Source organism: Anas acuta, chromosome 5 (assembly GCF_963932015.1).
Source record: "Anas acuta chromosome 5, bAnaAcu1.1, whole genome shotgun sequence".
Classification (NCBI taxonomy): Eukaryota; Metazoa; Chordata; class Aves; order Anseriformes; family Anatidae; genus Anas; species Anas acuta.
Window position 1 is genome coordinate 6,460,798 of NC_088983.1, and position 24,140 is coordinate 6,484,937.

Below are 24,140 nucleotides of genomic sequence, written 5' to 3' on the forward strand. Positions count from 1 at the left end.
ACTGAAGGGAGGTTTTGCAGTGAGTGGTATTTAAAGTTGACACTTCTTCTAGTAGTGGAAGTAGACAACTTGATGTAATCCAATTTGAGATACGTGTAGCATGTTGTGTAATCACTTCTGTTGGAAATCTGTAGAGCATGCAATACTCATGGCACTCTGATCATTGCTTTGAATAAAGGCAGGGATTCACATACTGTGCTGCTGAGAAATAATTTGCACACATCAGACCCCTGCTCCATGCAGACACTTTACCATACAACATTGCCTGCCGTGCCGCTTCGTTATGGGATGGTGCTCTGCTTCCTTACGGTCTGGGAGCTCTATTTTATATCACAGTACAGACACTGGGGGTAAAAACCCTGAAACTGGAAATTATTTATTTTTATCCTAGAGGATATTTTGTCCAAGTTCACAGTTTTAAAGAAAACATGCTTTTTAGGACTCATGAACTTCGGATCAGTCCTAAGTAGCTTTTCCAACAGGTCCTGGTACCTTGATGGGAGACTGCTGCTACTCATTACTTCGGTCTGCATTGTTTTTCCCCTTGCACTTCTTCCTAAAATTGGTGAGTAATTAAAGGAGAGAAGCGAATATTATTCTACTTTAGTAGCAATTACAATTGAGGACTTTAAAACCTTAATGGGTTATTTATTTATTTTAACTGGCAGGGGGCTGGTGATGGCGGGGACTACTTAAGTTGTTGTAGTATGTTCTGCCTTCCAGCCCTGCCTAGTTAACCTATTACTTGGGTTGCAGTAGTATTTTGTCTGCAATACTAAAATAAAATCTTTACAGCAGAACATTAAAGAGCTGCATTTACTTACAGCATGCCATTAGTGGTAAGCCAGTTCTAATTCTGCCCTACAAAACTACATAAATGATCTGTGACAGGCAGTTGGAATGTTGTTATTCTGAGTCCTAAGCCCCAGATACCAAGCACTGTAATAGAAAACATGCCTAAAATGTAAAGCTTTAGCTGTACATTAGGATCACTTTCCTTATAAATTCTCTTTTATTTTTACTGTTATTTTACAGGCTTTCTTGGCTACACAAGTAGTTTATCATTTTTCTTTATGGTGTACTTTGCTCTTGTGGTAAGTTAAAAATCAGTGCACAGCTTATCTATTTTTTTTTCTCTTATTATTTAAATGTTTTCATAAGTCTGTTTTGAAATGAATTGTCTTCCCTTCCCCCCGTTACGTTTTATGTAGAATTCAGAGTTTTCTTTGAGTTCAGTATGTGCCTGCTTGGACAGATTACATTTGTTTTGCTGAGGCATGGAAATGTGTATGAACTTTCAAGCATGTGAAAAGATTTAAAATAATTATATTTTGGACTGGTAAATGTAACAATATTTTTGTTTTGCTGACAGTGCAGTGAAGGGAGCTGGCACACGTACTTTTGTTTCCCTACTAGTAATGGAATAGAGTTCTGTTTTCTTAGCTTCTAACTATTACTTACTTCAACTAGCGTAGAAGAAAATTTAATATACTCCAAATAAATTAAATTTACATGTACAATGGAGTGACAGAGTTCAAAAAAAGGCAAGGAAAACTAGAACTTCATTAAGGCAGTTTACAAGATTCATTAATACGTCAATGACCTTATTCTTCTTTCCTGCTGAAAGGAAAAGTTCTTTTCTCTGAGCCATATGGGATTTTTGACCCTGATGTTCACCTTCTCAAGGCCCCTGTGAGGTAGATGTTTCCAAATATCTGAAGTGAGACCTACTAGGCAGATCTGAGAGGAAAAATATTGCACCCTTTCTGCTTTTTACAGGGAAGAAGTATGTTAATGCACGTGTGTTATATGTAGTACGACCATGCAACTCACTCTCTGTCATCGAGGTAGAGAATTAAGAATCTTTTTGGGAGCCTGGAAAAATGTTCCCCCTCTTGCCTGTCATTCTGGCCTGCATTGACTTGCATTTAATACCTGTTTTACAAAGGGATAAACAGAGTTGAAGGCAAGTTGAACAAACATGCCATCCAGGAGACCAAGGCAATCCATTAGGAACTAAACCATGTGATAAAACCAAACTTCAAAGCTGTCAAAACATCTCCCTAGGGTATCCCTGGAGAGCTGCAGTGTTTGCAGGACCTTGGGAAGTATTCTTCCGAAGCTTAGCATTGAGGAGCAGCCACAGCCTCTCCAGAGCTAATGGAAATTCATTTGTAATATTTATAAATTACTTTAACTTTTGACCTCTTTCCTAAAATTTATCTTAAAAAAAAAAAATACACAAAAAAAAAACATCAACAGCAACAACAGAGTTCTAACTGTAATGTTGAAATAGGTCTTGGGCCGAAGCTATTTGCAAGAGTTTTTAAACGAGTCCGATTCTTACATTTCTTTGTGAATTTGCACAGATGTCTGAAGAAAGCTGTTCTAGTTCATGGATGCATTTGAAAGTAATTTTGGGCTCAGAGAAAGCGTGTCTGTAAACAAGGCTTGCATGCAGACATGACAAGCCGTGATGATTTGAGCTAGGGTTTAGACTTGATTCTCTGTAACAGAAAAGCATGCAGGGACTTCTAACGAAGAAGGGCACATTTCTTATGAAGTGGTAAAAATTGTATGGTTGATCTTTGTTGTCAAATGACGAAGAAAGAGCCACCGAAAATCTAACTGAGGTAAAAAAAAAAAAAAAACAAACAAAAAAAAATAAAAATTAAAAGCTGTTACAGATATTTAAAGAAAACTAATGCTATTCAGAATATTTCATCTGACTTCTTCAGATACTGAAACTCAAAGGAATTAACTGTGGTTTAGTTTTCATATCTAATTGCTTTGAAGTGGGTGATACGTGCTGTTGAAATGGTGTTTTAGTTTGCACAATGTTAATTTCTGTACGGCAGATATGCTTTAATTTATTCCAGAAGAAGGCTGGGTTAGTCATATGGAAGTAATACAATCATATTTTGCATATACAATAATTCTATGCATTTTCAAGTGCATACCATCTGTTAAGCTTTTTGCCAGCAAGCCACAGTTTTAATACAGCATGCAGAAAAGGTAGGTGCTATAGACAGCACGTCTTGGTCCCTATGGTCTGGTGAGTGCACTGAGTCAAAGGGCTGGAGACTGTTCTTGTGCTCTGCCGTGGGACTTTGGCAGGTCACACATCTCCTGTCTGGGCTTTAGCATCTTTTCCTGTAAAGTTAATACACTGTTTATAGTCTTCATTTGGAAAAAAATGAAAACACTGAGATGAACTGATGAGGAAGAAAAAAACACGTATGTACGTAACTATTAATTGAAAGCCAGATTCTGTGAGGTCCTGGGCACTTTCTCTTGTTTCTGATTGTTGAATACCTTCCTGATGTGAATCCTAACTGAAGAGGAATGAAATGTGAGCATTGCACTTTTTTTATTGCCTTCCCCCTTGCTGCATTGAATATTGGTGAAGAGTAAAGACAGATTTATTTATTTATTTATTTTATGGAGACAGCCCTATTGGTAGCTTGTTCGACAAAGGTGTTAATGATTCCTGGTGGTATTTTTCTAAATCTGTTGTTTACGTTCCCAGAACAAAATGTGAGGCAGATTGGGAACCTGCCATATGTAACGAATGATGTTATACACAGAGAGCTCCTCTTTGCTGAATGCTGTTAGCACTGCTGAAATAAAGGGGTTCCTGTTCTCCCTCCATATGATACAAAAAAGCAACATCCCCTGAGAACGTTAGAACATTTTGAGACCTCTGACTTTATTTTTAGCAGCGGTTTTGGTGTGGGTTGAAAATACCCTATTTCCATTAAAATCTGTCTTTAGGTTTTGCCTCTTTTTTTTTTTTTTTTTTTAAGTTAAAACCAAATGTTTGTTATACTCAAAAGACAATGTTTATGTGGAATAGGCTTAAAGTTCCAGAGGAGGATTGTCTGTGCTGCCTGCACGCCTGCTCAGCTCACTGAGCTGTGCTGCCAGCTTAACAACCTCTTCCTGTTGGCAACTTCATTAGAAATAAGGAGCATACTGCAATCAGAAATCCAAACAGATTTGAATAATTAAGCAGGTAGGCAAATAAAGTTACGGATTTGAAATGCATCTAGTGCATTGTTGTCTTTTGTTTCCATTTCAGTTTGTTCGTAATCCGTATCCATTTCATTTTAGAGGAATGTGCTCCAGCTTTTATGGTTGGCTTTTCTCGTCACCCTCTGACCTCTGCAATATTTATATGTAAGGTTGCTCGTTGGCTTGCTGGAAGCCCTGCACCCACACCCACCACTGCCAAGCACAGCTTATTTCCCCCCTCAGCTCCATGCAGCTTTTCATTGCTTAGGAAGCCTATTCAACCCTTAGCCAGAGCTCTGACAAAGCCTTTTACTTTGGAGCCTTCAAAATCTCTCCATTATTTTCCTTATCTGGGTACCTCTTAACTATACAGATCTTCTTGAAAAACTATTTTGCTGCCTCATTCAGTCTCATAAATACCTTTAGCTAGCCAAGAGCCTTGGGCATCCCAGGGAAGTATCCAGGGCTGTGGTGCAGCAGTCTGCATCTGTGCCCAAGCTCATCGCTTCTGCTCACTGCCTGAAAGGAAGAGATGGAGCAGGGGTGGCCCGCATCACAGAGGCATCCGTGTATGTAAAGGCCCAAGTCGTGTTTTGGTGTTAGGTCCTTTTCTTCTTCCTGTGCTTACTCTTTGGTTGAGCTTCTGGATGTACCAGCGGTGTGATCTCCCTTCTTCCACCTTTCCTCAGGTGGCATTGCAGTTGACATTGCACAGAGGGAGGCAGTTTGGCCAGTCAGGAAGCAAAGAAGAACAGACCTGATATTAGGCACTGCCAGTTTAGTGTCAGAAACAGGGTTGGAGGAATCCCATTTTTACTTTTAATCCTTTTTCACAAAGTTTACGGAGTGCTGTTGTGCAAGCTGCTTCCTGGTTCCGTTCCTTGAGTCGCAATTTGTTTGAATCCATGCAATTTAAGTTGTGTGTTATTGCCACAACACTCGGCATGTTGCGTACCTGCTATTTCCTTGCCCCCCAGTTTGTCCCGAGGTAGCATTCCCTTGCTTCTCTTGGCACTGGTGGCAAGAGAGAGCACCTAATCCTCGCTCTCTGGGAAGCACCACTTGGCTGCAAGCAAAAAGCAGATTGAGCCAGAAGAAACACTGCCTTCCATGTTATTCTTCTTGTGAATCTGAGTCTTTAATTAAGTTTTTAATTATTTGCTCTAGGCTTCAAAAGAATTATAACCTCTAAAGCCAGTCAACTACAATAGGAAATTAATTAGGGTGACGAGAGCAATATAACTATCATTTCAAACTAACCTCCTGAAAAAAGAGGTAACGTTTCTTACTTTAATTTCCCTTTGATTTTCAGCACTGTTACTTGGCAGTCCCTAAACCAGCAGGGTGTAGCTAAAGCCCCAATGACATTCTGGGACAATAATTGCATTTATTGTTTTTCCTTTGCTTTCTAGTCCAAACCATATGTTTCTGCCTTTTAAGATTAGCCCTAGGCTCTGCTCTATCTCTGTTAAGGGCTTGTCTACTTAGCGAAAGAGCCTGGGATAGCTAACACAGCAGCTATTCTGTATGGGGGGCAGTTAGTGTGGAGCACAGAGAGTGAATACGGAGCACTGGCTGTATTTCTGTTAATGTCATAGCTCATTTCAGTACAGCACCTCCAGACAGGCAAGCCATAAGGCTGCCAGCTGTGCTCAGTGAGCAGCTGGGTGGAATGGCACGGACAGGCTTTTCCTTCGAGCCCCCCTTTCTGTAGCCCAACTATCCACTAGTCAAACTAGTTGATTTACTGTGGGTGTAGCTGCCTGCTTTGTACACCAACTCTCCATTACTATCTCTATGTATATCTAAATGTAACCTGATTTTTAGGATATCATTCCTACATTAAATATGGTGTTTTGCAGGTTATGATAAAAAAGTGGTCCATCCCGTGTCCTCTACCTCTGAAGAGTGCAATAGAACCTTTACAGGTAAAGTACATGCTGTTTTGAAGTTCTTCTAATTTTATTAATAACTGGAATACTTTTTTTTTACATTAACACTTTCAGAATTACTTGTGATTTAAATTCCTTCTTTTCTTAGCCATCGCAGTTTTACTGTCGAGAAACGAGAAAGTTTCACGTCTGCGGTTTGGGCTCGTTCTTTCATTATGTCATGTTTTTTGCATGTATGTCTTACAGGTTTCAAATTCTACAGCGGATTGTAAAGCAAAGCTCTTTCATCTTTCAAAGGAGGTAATCTCTACTAACAATAAGCTAACTAAAGGGGAGGGTGTTAAAGAATTGGGGTTTAATCTCTATCCAGGGTAAGCTAAACTTCTGTAAAACTAGTTATAGGCTGCTGAAATATTTCCTATACCTACTGCCAAGCGTTATCCAGTCTCTTTTTCTTTTTTTATATGAAGGCTGGGTGTCCAAGTTAGTGTTTAATGAAAACATTTTGCAAATGTGGCTGAAGTATTAAGTATAACAGATTCAGCGGTGGTCAGCCTCATGATGCAGTCAGATCAAGCCAACTTCATGTGCTGGAAGTCAGCGCTGCTTGACTGTATGCACACTTTTAGTTCCTTGAAGAATAGGTTTACTGAAACTGCCTGGACCTAATCTTTGTTTTTGCTTTCCTGAAGCTAATTCTTCAGGCCTAATGCAATCTTGTGCATTTCATTGGATGCCAGCTTGGGTATTTGTTAATTAATCTGGCATTTAAATTGTGTCACCACCCACTATGTCTTGCAGGAGAGGAAGTATTATAGGATCATGGAATCATTTAGGTTGGAAAATACCTCTAAGATCATCAGGTCCAACCGTTCACCTGGCACTGCCAAGCCTACCATTAAACCACGTCCCTAAGCTCCACATCTGCACGTCTTCTAAATACCTCCAAGGGTTGGTGACTCAGCCTGGGCAGCCTGTTCCAGCAATTCACCACGCTTTCAGTGAAGAATTTTTTCATAATATCCAACCTAAACCTCCCCTTGGCACGCTAATCTCTGCTGGTTGAAGAGGAAGGGGAAAAGAGAAGACTAAGTTTGGGAAAGGCCTATAGCATATTGGAACTCAAGAGGGCTGCAGTTGGTTGCATTTGTCTGAAAGAACAAAATCTGACCCCCACCCCCCAAAAAAAAAAAAAAAAAAAGCTTGGGCAATGCAAACATCAGACAAATGTAAATGTGGATCAAAGAAGAAATTCTATTTTGACCAGAAGCATCTACCATGATGTTACAGCTTTTGGTCTGGCCTTTTGTACTTTGTAGAATCTATACTGGGTTTTGCCTTTTTAATTTTATCAATTGAAAGTGGCATATTTTTTACCAGTATGGACCTTGTTGTAGTTCAGGTTATTTTATACTTTAATTGCTACTTGGCAATTAAAGTAAGCTACAGAAGATGATTCATCTCTGCTAGTACAAGTTTTTGAAATAACATACCACTAATTGTGTGGTTACAACTTTAATTATGTAACTCTTTTAAAACTTCAGATGCTAAACCACATTGTGTTTGCTAGATGCTGTATCCATTTTTTAATTAAATGATGAGAAAATAGTGAAGTCAGGGTTAAGGGAGTCAATAATTTGATAGGTAGCTAAGGATAATGAAATTTAGAAAACTTAGAAAATTTCATGGTTGATACACTGACTCGGGGGCAAATCCTGCTCTTACGTAAGGTCTTGGCCTCTCAGTTGTTAGCTTGCTGACATGCTGTCTGATGACCTCTCCTGATCATGAAATAGTAAGCTGGGAACAGCACCTGAAGAAATACCAGTTGAAAAGGTCCAGTTCTGTGGAACGGTTCAGAGGCACCATTCTGCATTGTGAAGATTTATCTTGAAGCATTAATATGGAAAGATTTTGTCTTCCAAGGCTTGCACTGAACTCTGAATTAATTCAGATAATTTTCCAACCATTTGTAATAACAAAAAACCTAAAGTATGTTCTTCTTCTATTTTAGAGTGCTTATGCAATACCAACTATGGCCTTCTCTTTTCTCTGCCATACCTCCGTCTTGCCGATTTACTGTGAGCTCCAGAGGTAATATATGAAAACACAGGCAACATTAAAATATAATGGTAGCTTTCCTGTTATATTTTCCCTAAATTAATGCTGAATATTTTAGAGTCAGTGTTGTCAAGCAATGCAAAGTCAGTAGCCTTCATGTTTTTGGGAGGTGTACAGCTCTAGTCTGTACTGGCTTTTCCTCTCTTACAGGAGAGAAAAGTAGCAAATATGGTTCCATCAGCAATGTCAGTACATTGTCCTGGCCATCTGGAGAAAAAAGGTCATTTGCTAAGGTACTTCCTAGTTAGTTTTTATTGCTGTAACTGAATCTGCATTTCACCAGATTGAGTGGATTTTGGCCCAAATTCCCTTCCTGTCTCTGGATATATATCATCCTTTATAAAGCAAAACTTTGATTTAAAAAAATAAAATAAATTATATATAAATACGTATATATACACTCACATATATCACTCTGGCATGTCTAAATTCCCTACCACATGGGGACAGTGTTTGTTGTATGAATGGAAAGTGCACTTTAATTGCAAGATTACAAATACTTTAAGAAAAACAAGTGTTACTGAGAACATAGACTCGGCAAATAACCGTGGCCATAAATTAAGAATATGCTTTCTTATGAAAGGCTAACTACTATGTTTTTTTTTTAATAATGTAGATTGCATGTTGTCAATGGTTCACATTAAACAACACTCATTTTTTTTTTTTTCTTTTTTTTCATTTTAGTCCATCCAAAAGTAGAATGCAGAATGTAACTGTCACAGGAATTGGCCTGAGTTTCCTAATTTACTTTATGTCTGCTTTGTTTGGGTATCTGACATTTTATGGTAAGTATGTTCTCCAAGTATTCTCTAGAATGCAGGCTAATAATAAATGATGCATGCATTGTCTGGAGAACTTCAGACTTGTTTATGCATTGATACACTTAAATCCTCAGAAATCTTGGTCCTGTGAAGACTTAAGGATATGCCTAATACTGCAAAGTGCTACAGTCTTACTGACTTCTCAGAGTAGAAGTGAAAGTCATGGACTGGGAGTGAAATTTTGAGATCTGGTGGCAGAGTCTGCTGGTCCAGCAAGTTTGAAACCTCTCTTCTAAGGCTGTATCTTCAAGCAGAATTCAAAATGTCTATTAACCCTGTGATATCCCCACTTGTTTTGTAGTCTCTAAGTAGCGCTGAGGCTGCTGCCTTTTATGTAAGGGTTGTGACCTTCAGCAAGCTAGCCCTGATGTCAGGGAGACATGAAGATTTGCAGTCACGTTTGCCTTGTCTGATACAGCTTGGGTACAAAGCATGTATTGCTTCCTTGTTTTGTTTTTGGCTTTTTACAAATTTATCAGAACTAGCACTAGCTATTTCACTCAGAATCTGCTGGAAGTGTAGTTCCTTTTCTAATATAACAGGAAGTTTTATTTTGAAGGATTGCACAAAGCGACTTCTTTGTGTTACCTTTTCTTCGTGCACAAGGTAAAGATAAGCCAGAGGACTCCAGAAAAAATAGGCAAGGAAGATAAGAAAATGAAAAGTGCTGAATCAGATGAAAGGTCCATCTAATTTTGTGGCTTGACTTCAGTGGAGGGCAATGATGAAAGGCTAGGGAAGAATTAAAAAATTTTAAAGCATAAGATTTGAGTTGGTCTTCCTCATACATGCTTCCCATCTTCAATAATTTGTGTTCCATGTGGGTCCTGAGCTGGAGGTGGTATCTGATACCTTTTCTGAACCAAGAAACACACATTTCTTAGAGATGTTGTTGACATAATACCTGATAAAGTAAATATACCTTTTTATCTACCAAACAGAAAAGTGGCAATGAAACTGTCCCTACTAAATTCTACGGATATCTTCCAGTTCCATTTGTTATAGAGCTTACGTGACAATGTACTTGAGTACCAATTTAATAACCCTGTGTTTGGACTCTTGTATACTTTTGGGCATAGTTTTTCAGTTGAGTTAAAAGACAGGTGACTGCTATTCTTGTGTTTTGCAAATACTCAGATTTCCAAACTCTTATCTACATAGTGACTTTTTTTTTTAAGGTCCGTCAGAATCTTGGCAGAAGTAGGTGTGCGTCTGTTTCATAAAGCAATTTTAGCAGTCTTATGTAACAGAGCTAGCAGCTGTTTTGTCATCTTCTGAACGGTTAGCAGTTTGAGAGTGTTTTCATTATTGTCATATAATGTCACAGCGGTGCCATTTCTAGGAAATGTCATTTATCTCCCAAGCATCCTGCTTTAAATTTGTTATGCTGTGTTTTGCTTAATGTAGTACATGTTTTCAGATGGGGTTGCCTCTGCTTAGTGATCTGTCTTCTGCAGTTGTATCATACAAATGACATCATGTAAGTGCATCGCAGTCACCTATATGGATTCTTCTAATCTATTCTGAAAACTCACCCTTTATATGGGATGATCACATGCTAGCCTGTCTGGATTGGAATGAATAAAAATTCTTATAAGGACAGTAAGACAATAACACTGAGGTATTCTGATTAGGATTTCCCTCTCCTTTTCGGAGTGTTTTATATTCCTTGGTCATGGCTTTGAGATAGTGCTTGACAAAGCAGCAAGAATGTTGGCTTTCAGCAGCTAGCAATTCCAAATTTCTAGGAAGTTTTGCACCTTGTTTTCCAAGTATTAGCGTATGTCTGACCTTAACAGTCTAAAAATGTTTCTTTGATACTCAGAATCCTTACATCCTCAGAAAAATTACATGGGGAGTCTTGCAACCCCTAAAAGCGTATAGGCCACTGTTAACGTTTCCTTATTTAATTAACTGTCTCCATATGATTTGTAGGAAAATACTATTTTAAGTGCCACTGTGATTCAGGAGTCAGTGCAGGATAACCGTCTGTCTCCGGATGAGATCTCAACAAGAAGATAAAAGAAAAAATAGTGTCCTAGAGACGGTCCCAATTCCCATCACCTTCAGTGTCATGGTTTCTCTGGGGCAAGGCCTTTTGACTGCAGATTTATAGTCTGTCTCACTGTGACCATTTCTGGTTTTCTGAAAGCCTGATTTATTTTAGTAACCGACTCAAGAGCCTAAAACACCAGAACCAATAGTAAATGTCTGTAAGATATTACTTTTTTCCCTTGTAAGCTTCTGCTCCTTTTTTAACTTTCTGGTTGTCTTGTTTAATTAACTTACTTCTTTAAATAGAGAGAATCTGTTCTCTGTTCCTAAAACACTAGTCCAAGAAAATGCAAACCATTTTATTTTAAATTGAAAACAATAACAACAACAAAAAGTCTTTGAAATGAGACATATTTCATTTTTTTTTTTTGTGATTCAGAAGTTTTATAGTGTTTTCTGCAGCTTTGAAACTTCATACACTGACTGGACATTGGTGAAAATGTGGTCCATCCTGAACTCCAGAAATGCATACGTGGTCAAAGGAGCAGGCTGCTTTCTGGACTCTGACTTTTGCTGTCAGTTTAGCAGTAGTGAAGCTTTTCAGGTTAAAAGGGCAAATGTCTTAGACAAAGGTGAAGGATGCAGGTGCTGATTCATCACCGTCCCACTTCTGCCTTGAGTAGTACAAAAGCTACTCTAGTGGTGAAGATGTACACACGGTGTATGATACTGTAGGAATTCCACAGTAGACTGGTTTTGCAAAGTTAAATATGCACACGATGGAGATCACAGAAGATTCACACTCTGAAGAAAGTAGAGCTGTGATACGAAAGTTTTTGGTGTGGTCGGTTGTGTTACCAACACGGTCCTCTGTTCTTTGAGTGCTATAGGAAACCAAATTGTCAGCCTTTAGGTGTCATTGTTTTGCACTTTGCCTCTATTTGGCGTGGAGGAAAATCAGTCTCAAGTGTCAATATATATATATATATATTTGTTGTTAGAAATTACATTTAAAAGTATACCTGATGCTAAATATTCTTCTCCGTGTCATCCAGCAGTACACCAGTGTTATGGTGTGTATATATGTGTGTATATATATATATAGAGAGAGAGAGGCAGCGGATAAGAAAAGCACATACCCTAGCATAATTCTTAACATTTCTTCCTTTAAATTAAATTGCAGCTTTTATTTCAAATCGTGAAATTTTACCTCACATATCACTTAATGTTTCTGGAAAAATAAAAAAGGGAAAATGCATTTCAGTCAGTTTAGGAAAGTGAATTTGTTCCTGGTTTCTAGTAGAAGAAAAAGAATCTGGTGTTGTCTGTTTCATACAAATAGAACAAGTTTTACAGTACTGTATGCTTGGCTTCATTTCACATATCCCTTTGCTTTACTCAGCAAGACAGCAGACTGAGCAAAAATAATACAATTTGTATTTCACACTACTGAAGATTTTTTACTTTTCAAAAGGTATTTGTGAACTGTTTTGTACAGCATCTGTACCAAACTAGATCCTAACCAAAACGAGTCTCCAAATTGAACTGTAGCAGCCTCCATGCAGGTATTTGGAGCCTAGAAAAGTAAATCTAGATGTTACAGTATTGCTGACGTGTTAGGATTGGAAGAGTTATGTGATGACTTAATCAGTCAAGATGCATTTTCTTTGTTTATTGGTGAAATGAAGCCCCTGCTTAAGTTTCAGGCCCTTTGTCGAGTGTCAGTGTATCTGGTAGTCCAGACTTAGACTAAACCCACATCTTAATTTGTGAATGGTGCTTTTTGTTATCTGTTCAAAATATTCCTATTGAAAAGATTTAAGACTTGTGGATACCAATATCTCTACGTTTTCTTTAGTTCTATGTGAGATATTTTCAGGAGTTTTCTAGACTTTACCTGTGTTGTTAGCTCATCATTTCAAGCTATTAAACCTTGTCTTTTATTTTAAGCCTAGCTAATGTGGCAAAATTCAGGTAAGTTTAAACATTGCGTGAATAGTGAGTGGATTGAAAGTTTCAGAACATGTATCTACAAGGTTGGAATATCTTTTAACTCCTTCCTCCTCCATATTTGTATCTTCTCTTAGATGGCTTTGTTTTCAGCAAAGGTTCTATAAGGTCTTGTAGGGTCTTGCGTTTTGAAGGTTTTATTATTATTATTTTTAAGATTTCTCTGGGTTATGTATCAGTTAGCGCTGGTATATCAGCGAAGCTTCTGTGTACCCCCTCCCGCTCTGCATTACTTTCATGCAAAATGATCAATTTGAATGTAAGCTTAACATGCGTTGCTAATTATTTCAGTGTTAGATCTCAGGCAATTAAGAAAACGATTAATTTTTCTGTTTTTCAGACAAAGTGGACTCTGAATTGCTGCAAAGTTACAACAAGTACCTGCCACATGATACTGTCATCCTGACTGTTAAATTAGCCATACTGTTTGCTGTGCTTTTGACAGTCCCTCTAATCCACTTCCCTGTAAGTACTCCTAAACATTTTTAAGCTGGCATAAGCAATGGTAACACTAATGCTTTGCAGACTGCAATATTTGAGTCACATCTAGTCTTGTGTATCTTATTCACTTGTCAAGTGATTGATCAAAGACCACATATTTGCATATGTTCCATGAGAGCTCCAAAATAACAACTAACCACTAAGCTAATTTGTGCTCTTGAGACAGATTTCAGATTAAAACTAGCCCACAGCATTGTTTTTAATTTAGAGAATTCAGAACTTCTAAAGTTTATTTAGTTTGATTTTTTTTCCCTCTTAAATTGAGTTTTGCTGACTTGGATTTTCCTTTCTACATGCACGCACACAAACGTACTTACACTTGAAAACTCAATTTCATTGTAAATTGAAAACACATATTGACTTATTTCACCACTGGAAAAAAAATACTTTAGCTTATCAATACCACGGTAGGTTTGCTAGAATTCATTCAGTTATGACAAAAAACAACAGTTAAAACTATATATATATAATTGATGTATAGATTACATACAAGTTGGCAGCTGTGTTACTTCCTAACAGGCATGCTCAAAGAGAGACAAAAGAGTATCCTCCAAAGCTTTTATTGTCCATGCAAATAAGGAATTGTTCCTTAAGACTAAGGGCCCACATGATAAATATTGCCTTAATACTTCAGTTATTTCCATGCTACAGAAAGACAAAACTTCATTTAACTCTTAGCAAATTATTTTTGCATTTTGATTTAAAATGTTCTTTCACATCTGAAATGATAAAATTCTTGTTTATGAAATTGAAATAAGATTAGAATATATGCGTTTATTTACCCATGCAATGTTTCTCTTCCTTTTATGCAGGCAAGGAAAGCAGTATTGATGCTATTTTTCTCTCATCTTCCTGTGTCATGGATTTGCCATATCTTTGTCACTTTAGCACTGAATACAATCGTTGTTTTGTTTGCAATGTATGTGCCAGACATTAAAAACATGTTTGGAGTAGTTGGTAAGTCGTTGTGTTTTTTTTTAATTATTTTTATTCAAGAAATTCAGTATTATGATGAGCTAGTATATTTTAATCTTGCTCCAAGTAAAACCTTACTTTCTGTTTTTTAAAGGTTCAACCACATCAACATGTTTGCTTTTTGTATATCCTGGACTATTTTATCTGAAGCTGAGCAGAGAGGACTTTCTATCTCCACAGAAACTTGGGGTATGCTTTATTCCACTTGTGCTAATTATATTTAAAGAGGCTTATTCTAGATACATCTTAATGCACTGTAGAGCATGTAATCCAAGGGGCAAAGTTCCTGTTTTCATTGCAGTTCGCAAAATCTGTGAGCGTTTTCTTTTATCGTTCATGTTAGCTCTGCTGTTTCTGAAACTCCTTTTTTACAAGACCTCTTAGAGTAGCAGTATGTCTGTGGGCTGGACCACTGATCCGAATACATGCTTTTCCCTATAGTTTTCAGATGTCAACTTTTAATCCAGTTTCTCCTTGTTTTTTACGCATTACTCTGATGTTATGTGGGCAGCTGGGACAAAGCCAAACTGCATTTAAGTGAAACAGTGTTTATGCTTGTTTTCAGTGTAAGCCTTCTGGAAAACATGGTGATTTTTTTTTCTTTATGGTTTCTCTTTTGGCACAGTATGTTAAGCTCAAGTTGGAATTTGTGCAGCAGCCTGCTTTTTGCGCTGTTACTCTGCTTCTCTTCTTTTTAACCACTGATCAGTAGAACAACTCGGTGACAGTGTCTAAAATGCCAACAAACTGCTTATATGTAGACTATCTGATACTCCTATGATTCACAGGGCTGCTCTTGTGCTGATAAAATAGAGAACCTGGAAGAAAATCTTGTGATGAGGCTCTTCTGACCATTTAAAGTCTTGATTAGTTGCAAACAAAATTGTGGCCTTGTTAGAAATTCACAATCTATTTTGCACTGTGGTTTCCTTATTGTGAACTGGCTGTTCAGAAATAAAGAATCCATTGTCGTTTAAATTTTGGTAAAATACAAATTCAGTTTCTTAACTCATTCGGAGCTCTAAAGGGCTAAATATGTTTGTTTTGTTTTGTTTGCAAACAGGTCCATCTATGCAGTTTTCATACTGATACTGTTAGCAAACTAAACTGTTCTGGGAGTTTCAAGTGAAACTGTCTCAGAGCAGACTTAGTTTCATTTTACCCTAAGCAGACACCTTGTATTTGAAGACTGAATAATTGCAGTATAAAAAAATTATTTGAAAAGACCTGTCCTTACAGGTTTTTTCATCATCAGTCATAAGCTTTAGAAATGTAAAATGCTTTAGAAATGTAAAATGATTTCTTCAGTAAAACGTTAATTTTTCTCTTTCTTTCTTCACAGGCATGTGCATTGGTTATTTTTGGCATTTGTGTTGGTCTTCTCAGTTTAGTTCTAATAATTTTCAATTGGATTAATCAGTAACAGCATATTGTTACTGTCTGAAGTGGGCTTCAGGAGAACATCAAGAACCAGAGATATGTCAAAACTACTGAAATGAATGTTGAACATCCCAAAGAAATCACTGTCGAAGAAATAATCCTCTTTTTTTAGTCCATTAGTAATGTTCCTTCTTTAATCTTGAGAAGGAACTCTCCAGTTACTGCACAATAAGTCTTTGCCATTCTAAAATATTAGTTTTTAATGATGTAATCATGACAGGTAAAAAGATCTCTTGAGAATTTCTGCAATGCAAAAACAGTTTAGTGCACATGGTGAACAAAAGCAAAACCTTGAAATAACTTTTCTTTTAGAGAGAATGATATGGACAGATTTTATATCAATCATGATGTGCATGCCACACGTTATCCTAACAGTGAAAGACTTCTGTTGCTTGAATAATTTCCAAAACTTCAGCCAGTTCATATTAGGAACTTACTGATTCCAAATGTTTACCCTAATTTATCCAAATATGGATTCAGAAACCAAGAGCCTTAGCCCAGTTTAATGGGCACATTGTGGTAATTGTTTTCTTGAATACAGTTTTATACCTCTGTGTACTTGAATCATATTGAAGTAATTTTTAAATTAGATGCTTTTTCCCATCTAGCTTAATAGGTTTTAGTAGCATTAGGAAGTCTCAATTTTCAAGTTAAAAATAGGTATCTTTCAATTAATGTCTGCTTTTGAATGTTATTCAATTTACCTCAGTATTCCTGATGGTGGAAAATGTTTCTTTTTCTCTCTTACTCCCATTTCTACTAGTGTTTCATGTTTGAAATAGAGCATATCTAAATGTTATTTACTGCTGTGTGTCGGAGGAGGTTTGGGCTTGAAATGTGAAATTCTGCCTGTGTCGAAGTCAAAGGAAATTTTACGTTTATGGAACCTTAGTTTTACCCCAGATCTCTAAACTTTAATGTACCCTTCTGTAATTCTTTCTTGGCCTAAATGGAATGTGACTGCAATTTTCAACACCAACTGGGCTCTGTCATGTATGGTATTGGGTGCCCACCACAAAAGTTCCTCATATCTTCCACTGCTTTCATTCTACTAACATCATGGTAAACCTTCTTAAATTTGTTACTATCAGATGGAATAGGATGGCTTTAAAATACCCTAATCTCTTTAGAGACTGTGTGCCCTAAAGAAGTTAAGCCTCCGCAGGAATGGTTTGTGTAAAGTTAAGAAATTAGACCTCAGACTCAAATGGCTTGATTTAGAGAGTGGGAAAGTTCTTCATTATTTCCAGATGCAGTATTTCTTTTAATTTAGGTTAGCACTTCTACATCTGAGAATTGGTGTAAGACACAAACAAAACATAGCAAAGTAATTTATCTATGTAATTTGGAAGCAGCTAGTAAGTGCCATTTATATATATTTTTTCTGTCCGTAAAGTGCACAGCTAGTGCACCTTTCTCTAGCTAGAAAATCCTGCTGAAAAAATTCTGTTTATATGTTGATGTATGTTTTATCATTTGGAATAGGGAAGATGGCCCAGTAAAATGGCATTCCTAACTTCTTAGCAGTGGGTCTGTGCTATTGAGCTGCAGTGCAAACAGATCACTCAACTCTCAGGATTTCACTTCTGATAGATGGCCTGGAGGCACCCAGGTGGTGTTGGTTGTGCAGCTTGGTACTGCTTCAGGAATCCTTTGTGCCTGGGGAATTTACTTCTGCTTAGGAGTTTAATACAGAAATAGACTTGAGTGGTGAGGCACAGGCACTAACTCAGAAGTTTTGTTAGAATCCCCATTCTGTAGGAATTGGTACGCTATATTCTGGAAAAGATTGCAGTCATTTTTATCACAGAGCTTCTAGAAGAGGTTTCACGATGCAAGGTGAGCCATCTAAGAGTTTGTCACTACCAGATACAGCGTGTTCACTCTTGGCCAGAAGGTCACAGCTACTTCTACAGCATCAGCACTGGTGGTGGCTCAAGCGGGTAGAGGGAGTGGGACTGCCTTTTTGAGCAGCAGCAGCCGTTAGATGAGAATATTTTTCTCAGAAATCTCATACTTGACCTCCTGAAGCAAGCTGTGTACGCAGAGCATGCCTCCAACTTGAGAGGTCTCTGGCCTCCTGGGATCGAGGGGTCAATCAGACAGCTTCTCAACATTGTGTGAGTATTAGGGACAGAGGTTCTGCAGCTTGCCTTTGTTCTTGCAGTTCTTTTTCAACTCTGCGTAACCAGGTATAGCCACCTTACTGGCTGTGGCTACCCTGTAATTGCTGTTTGACAGGCTTTGGGGTTCACTATAGGGGTGAATTATAGGGATTCAGCCATGCTGGGTATCTCTGGCAGGAGAGTAAGAAGCTAAAAATCTACTTTAATAAAGTGTATCTTGAGAAATCAATGATAGCAGTAGATCAAGAAATTATTTTCTGACTGAACCAAAACTTTTTAGGAAAACAGGAGACGTGTCAATGAAGTATAGATTACTTTTTTTTTCCAGACACTAGGAATTAGGAGGAATATTTTTTAGAATTGGGTGGTTTTATGGAAATTGTTTCTCATTTATCATATGCTCGTGTAGCAAGTGGAAGTTGTTAGACATCATTGCAGTCACTTTATTTTAAACTCTAAACAGCAGGACTTAACAAAGAAGATTTATATCATCTGTGAAGGTGCTGAAAGTTGACAAAGTTTTTGTTAAGCCTTTGCTCTTACTTTCTACCTCTGAAAAAGCTGAGTCTTGCCCTGCACTGCAATCCTCTGCTCATACATAGACAGCTGGGTTTGTGTGCATCTTGTTAAAAAATGGGGACTCACAGAATACCTGAAATAAGGTGTCAGTTTTACAGTTGATCCCTGTAACGCTATGGAAATCACTACGTGATTGTTTTTAATCCATGGGTACACAAGCCTGGCTATTAACTAACTGTCCTGGTAGGTAGGCTCTGGAATGATGAATACCAGTGTGTGAAGTTAATACACCGTGAGGATGAAGGGAAGTAATTTGCACCTCTGCTGGAACTCTGTTATTACATTTTGACTGCAGTGCAGGAAGGATAAGAGCACATTGCTGTGCAGAATGCGTGTTATCTTCTACTTGAAAAGAGCTGGAAATACTGCTGCTTTTAAGAGGCTTGGGTGATATGCAACTTAAAATGTGGGGAGAGGGGCAGAAAGAGAAAGGACTTACAAAAAGGTGCAAGCATTTTCCACTATGAAAAAACAGAGTAACTATTTTTATCCTCTGAATCTCTCTCTGTCTTCTGTTCATTATGGCTGTGTAAGGCTTTCACTACGGTTGTACACAAGCATGAGGTTTTTTGAGCTAAATGTATACCCACTCTGGAGCTTTCTGCTGACTCATGTGCTGCTAAATATATTTCTTCTTGTGCACAGATTTTTTTGGGCTATATTTCCACATTTCTAAATTTTAGTGGTTCTATTTTATTATCTGTAGCTACCATTTCTGAACTCACTTGGTAAAGTTGCCTTTTCCCAGCTGAACAAGAAGAACAATGTAGAGATGAAAATTATTTGCTAGCCTTTGATTTGTTTTCATTCTCCTATTTCCATTCCTTGCCAGTTTAAAAGCTGCTCACATTTCAGATGGACTGTGATAAGCTGGATGTGGAGTGTGTCAACAGTATTACAGAAACGAGTACTGTTAAACAAGAGAGTTCTTAACCTGTCTTTGTATTGTGACAAACACTTGTGTTTTACTCCCATATTTCTAAGCACTTTGCATCTTAACACTCGTTTTCGTTGCAGTAAGTTTGTTTAAAACTCTCTCATGGCCCTGTGTAGTGAAAATTGAGACACTGAAGCCATCCTGCCCTCTCTCCGTCACTCCTTTCCCCTTCCCTCCATTTCAGTTTTGCATTAATGCCAGTTCTGTGGCACTGGGCAGGAACGTGCCATTAGTTGAGCACTCCACATGGTTATTACGGGGAGTGCAGCGTGGGTGAAAGGTCTGCCTTTAGTCATGCCTCGTGGCTCTGGTTTTCAGTAGGTGTCCACAGCGGGTCATTGCCAAAGGCCAGGACTAGATGCAGGCAGGGCTTTTTGGTGTGTGCCTGTCATGTCTGTCCTTGTAAGAATTTCTCTTTTGGGGGCATGGAGACATCTTAACTTTGTAACGGGAAGCCTGTGCTGATCTGGAGTTCTTAAATCATTTTTGTCACACAGAGTGTACTCAAGGTGCTGTATTTCCTGCCCCTGTAATCCACCTAATGAGGACGAAAACGTGATGGTCCAAGTGAGCTGCTAGGGCAAGTGCTAAATCCTACCCAGCTTGTAAACACATTGTTTCCATGAGAGAGGATATGGGCTTGTACTTCATTACTGTGTTACTGGTGCTGCACAAATTATCACTTTGGTGTGAATCTGGAAGTCAGTGCTCTAAACGTGTTCCAGTCTCATTTAAAATAAATTCCTAAAATTAATTTTTAGGATTAATTGTAAAGAACATGAAGTACTTTAGTTAGCATCTGCTGGTGCTCTTTCAGTATTACACAGGATACGTGAGGACAGAATCGTGCCTGTTTTGAATACAATTAATTGCTTCATTATCAATGCAGATGTGTACCTTTCTCGTAAGCCAGCTCCTAAGCTCTTACTGAGCCAAAGTGAGGTTCAAAATTCTGAATCCTGCTAATTCAGCAGCCTGGGATCTTTATTTGGCTTACATTGATAATTGTATAAACAATAGAAGGGGATGGACGTTTTACCACTGCATCGCTTGCAAATGCTTGAAGATAATCAAGTTGTTTCCAAATGTCCCTACGGAGATGGAGATTAGTGTTACCTCTGTAGTGGGCATCCTAATGTGCTCTCAGAGATTCAACTTTCGATCAGACCAGGAGCTAAAGTAACATTGATTGCTGCAGAACTCCTTTCCTAATTAGATTTAACACTTAGCCCAAAATTGTTGTTTTACAGTTGACTTCAATGTTGAAAGCATTCATTATAGTTGTTCTGCGTACTGAGAAACCTTGCGGCACATCACTGCCTAATGACTGCCAGTGGCAGAAAGTTTTCAGTGTTAAAAAAGAGCTGCCTAACTTCCACAGTTTGTGGTGATGTTTTTTTGTGTTTGTGTTTCAGTTGTGCTCATTCAACCGTGCTTAATGTGGAGCTGAAATTCTGTTGAAAATAAAAAATAATCATCTGTATGTAAAAAGTGCCTAGCTGATGTCTGACCTGTGTGTTGTGCAACGTGTTTCCTATTCTGAATTCCCTGTGGAACAGCTGGGGTATGTTCCGAAAAAGCAGAAAATAAAGAACAGTATTTGCATAACTCATTTGTTTGTCATCTTTCCTTCCCCATGCCATGTGTGTAGCCTGCCCGCTTAGCAAAGCAAACCCAGTGCTGGGTTCTCTGCCCTCGGTTCCTGAAGTGTGATTGTGTTGCTGTTAGCCCCAGCTCGGGCTGTAACATTTCTCTAGCCATGGCAGGGAGAATTCCTTAAAATCGTTCCAGCAGTGCCTCATTTGGTATGTTCTCCTGTGTAATCTTGTGTGATCCCCTCTCTGAGTGCTGATGTCTTGCAGTACCCAGCTTGCAATGAATGTGAGACGTGCTCCAGGAGGCTGCTGCTCATTGATCCTCTAGGACCTGTCAGCTCTCAGCAGAGTTTCAGCTATGCTCTCCAAAACGTAAAGGGTGAGAGAAATGCAGTAAGCTTGCTCACAGGTATTGGTTTCAGCCACAGCAACCCTGACTCTGCTTTGCTCCTGTGAAATGAGAACCAGCAGAAGAGATGTGAGCAGCCACAGCCACACAGCGTGCCCTGTGCCAGTGCTGCCTCCAGGCATGGATGGTGGGAGCTGGGCAGGGCAAAGCAGGTGGAAAACTGGAAAACTGCTTGTGGAAACCTGCATTGGAAGGGCCTTTCTGTGTGGCAAGGTGAGGGGTGGCTGGCAAAGGCAGAACATTTCTCTAAGGAGCGGTAGCAAGAGGGGTGGTGGCTGCGCTGGAAGGGCTCTGGGGCAGGGCCCTGCTTTGGTGTTGTAAATCACAGAGCTCTCTGATTGCTGTCCAGGCTGACAAGCTGCGAGCACAACCCCAAGCACCCTGCAAAGTCTAAGGGAGTCCTGAATTGAATAGGAGAGAAAAATGGACAAACCTCATCACTGTACTACTGGCTCGATTCCAGAGCTGTATGAATGCGAGTGCGCTCGTCACATAGAAATGAGCATCGGCAAATTTGTGTTTACTTAAAAACATTTGCCCCAACTAGAATTGGTACCAAATAGCCCCAGAGCTGCGTTTTTCAAGTGCAATGCTTTATTTTGTCCTGCACCACAACAGCTGCTTATACCTGTTTCTGTTGCTGAGTGGGTCCTGTCCGGGCTTGGCATTTCACTTGCCTCCAGCATAGCTGCTCGCATGTTAGTGGTTTACACAGCAGCCCTAAGACGCCAGGCAGCTCGCTGCACCTGGTTTAAATTTAAAGCTCGTTTGCACATGATGTCACACTTTTATTGTCAGCATGGTGAAGGTCAAGACAGTTCATTTTGGGAAGGTTTGCATTGTTGAGTCTTTACAGCGCAGCCATTAATGCCTTAACCATCTGACTTATATTTCAGTTTTCTGCCATGATGTAATCAAAGGCACTAGATTTATACGAAGAACAGGAGGTTGGTGTGGTAGCTAATCAGCCTGGGTTGCAGAACTACCTTTCTGGAGACCGGGGTGGAAATGATCACTCCGTTTTGTCATGCAGCAAATCGTGGGTCTGGCTGGAGGAGAGCTGAGAGGTCTGGAAGCTGGGTGGTTGCTGGAGGCTGCTCCTTCCAGGCGTGCAGGGAGAGCTGCCAGCCATCCTCCCAGGCAGCTCTGCTTGGTTACAGGATTTACACGTGGGGATCTATAAGGGACATAGGATGTGCTGATCACTGCACAGAACCTGGAGCAGATGACCAGGAAAACCTCAGGCCCTATTCTCGCCTCCTCAAGCTCTGCTCTGCTGTTTCATTTTGAACCTTGGTCCAGAAGCGGGGCTTTAACACAGCATTTCCCCAGCTGGGTTTGTGCAGCCCACGTCTGTGGATCTCCCTGCAGGAAGGGTTTAAGTAGCCTGTGTATTTTACAGCTTTGTATGGATCTGGCACTGGGGATAGCTCACAGGACGTGTAGTGAGATTTTTGCTTGGGGATTTTGATGAACAACTTCCACCACTTTCAAAGAGAGAAATGACTGAATCCATGCTTTTTATTGTCTGCGGTTCACCTCTCTTTTTCCAAATGCATAAATTGTTATTTGATCCTTCAGATCTAACATTTGAAAGGCCTGACCGATGTGACAGAGTCAGCAGTCCAGCCTCGTGTCGGTGAACACCGAGCACGGAGACAGAGGCAGTCTGGACAACATCTGTGCAAAGTGTCCCTCTTGAGCCCCATCTTGGTGGCGTGGAGGCTAATTTCTTTAATTGCCAGTCGTTGTGCAGTCACAGGAGCCTGTCTGGGGGGGCTCCTCAATCCCAAGTTTTAGGTAGAGACACAGGGGAATCTCCTCTATTGCTCCCTGGCCAGGTGCTGGCCAAGTCCTTCAGGCTTGGAGCTCAGGTGTATGGAGAGCTGTAGGACTGTAGAAGTCCCATGTGGGAGGCGAGGTTTGCTGATATGAGATCTTTCTGGAAGCCACTTGAGTCAAAGAGAGGGAGCTGTGGCTGCTAGAAAGCACCTGAGCTGCGACACTTCCCTAAGTGCCTTCCTCTGCCCAGGCTCTGGGGGGAATTCTGGGGGGAACACAAGGCCATGGGGCAGATTTCTCTCAATGAATTTATGTGGTATTTATCCCCAGGATGTTGATCCGTCTGCCTCTCCCCAGGAGCGCTGCAGCACAGCCAGGCCCTGCTCACAGACCGCCATGTGCAGGGCGCTGACGATGAGGAAAGGCAGAGGCAGATACCCACCCATGGGCTGTGGTTCTCAAAATCAGGCCCTGGCACATTTGTTGGGTGCTGAGGACTGAGACATTCCCATGGCTCTGTGGGTTTCATCAGAGTTGGAAGGGGCCAAGGGTGGAGGCGAGTGCAAATGGCCGCTGAGGCGAGCAGGCCCCTTGCACGAGGCCGTCCCCAGGAGCTGCGCAGCGATGGCTGTGTTTAATGCTCATCAGAGCATCACTGCTGGAGCCGGCTCCGAAATCATTGTTGAATCGGCATGGTTTTTTCCTTTGGTATTTCCTGGCACGGTTTCCACTGCTGTTTACAAGTCGTTTCTTCTGGAACCATCTGAGCAGCGGGAACGCTCATCTGGGCCTTTTCCAAGGGGAGATTACTCGAACGATGGTGGAGAGACGTTGTCTCAGCCTGGCTGCCAAATGTTAGTAAATGTCGTCTGTCTTGTCATTCCTTAATCTGATGGTTCAGTTCGGTGGGTTGGAAGCCAAAGAATGACGCTTGCCTGAGGGA

General features: G+C 39.7%; 1 protein-coding gene across 2 annotated transcripts in view; it reads left to right on the top strand.

The window, feature by feature from the left end:
* Window positions 1-21,019, top strand: part of SLC38A6 (solute carrier family 38 member 6) — a 44,913-nt gene extending 23,894 nt beyond the window's left edge. For both annotated transcript variants that reach the window (XM_068682474.1, XM_068682473.1), the window contains 10 exons: window positions 483-565; window positions 1,036-1,094; window positions 5,877-5,942; window positions 6,153-6,206; window positions 7,921-8,000; window positions 8,712-8,812; window positions 13,194-13,318; window positions 14,167-14,311; window positions 14,424-14,518; window positions 15,672-21,019. In XM_068682474.1, the coding sequence (XP_068538575.1) occupies window positions 483-565; window positions 1,036-1,094; window positions 5,877-5,942; window positions 6,153-6,206; window positions 7,921-8,000; window positions 8,712-8,812; window positions 13,194-13,318; window positions 14,167-14,311; window positions 14,424-14,518; window positions 15,672-15,752 (889 nt within the window). In that variant the 3' untranslated portion in view covers window positions 15,753-21,019. The remainder of the gene's footprint in view (window positions 1-482; window positions 566-1,035; window positions 1,095-5,876; window positions 5,943-6,152; window positions 6,207-7,920; window positions 8,001-8,711; window positions 8,813-13,193; window positions 13,319-14,166; window positions 14,312-14,423; window positions 14,519-15,671) is intronic.
* The last annotated feature ends 3,121 nt before the right edge of the window (window positions 21,020-24,140 follow it).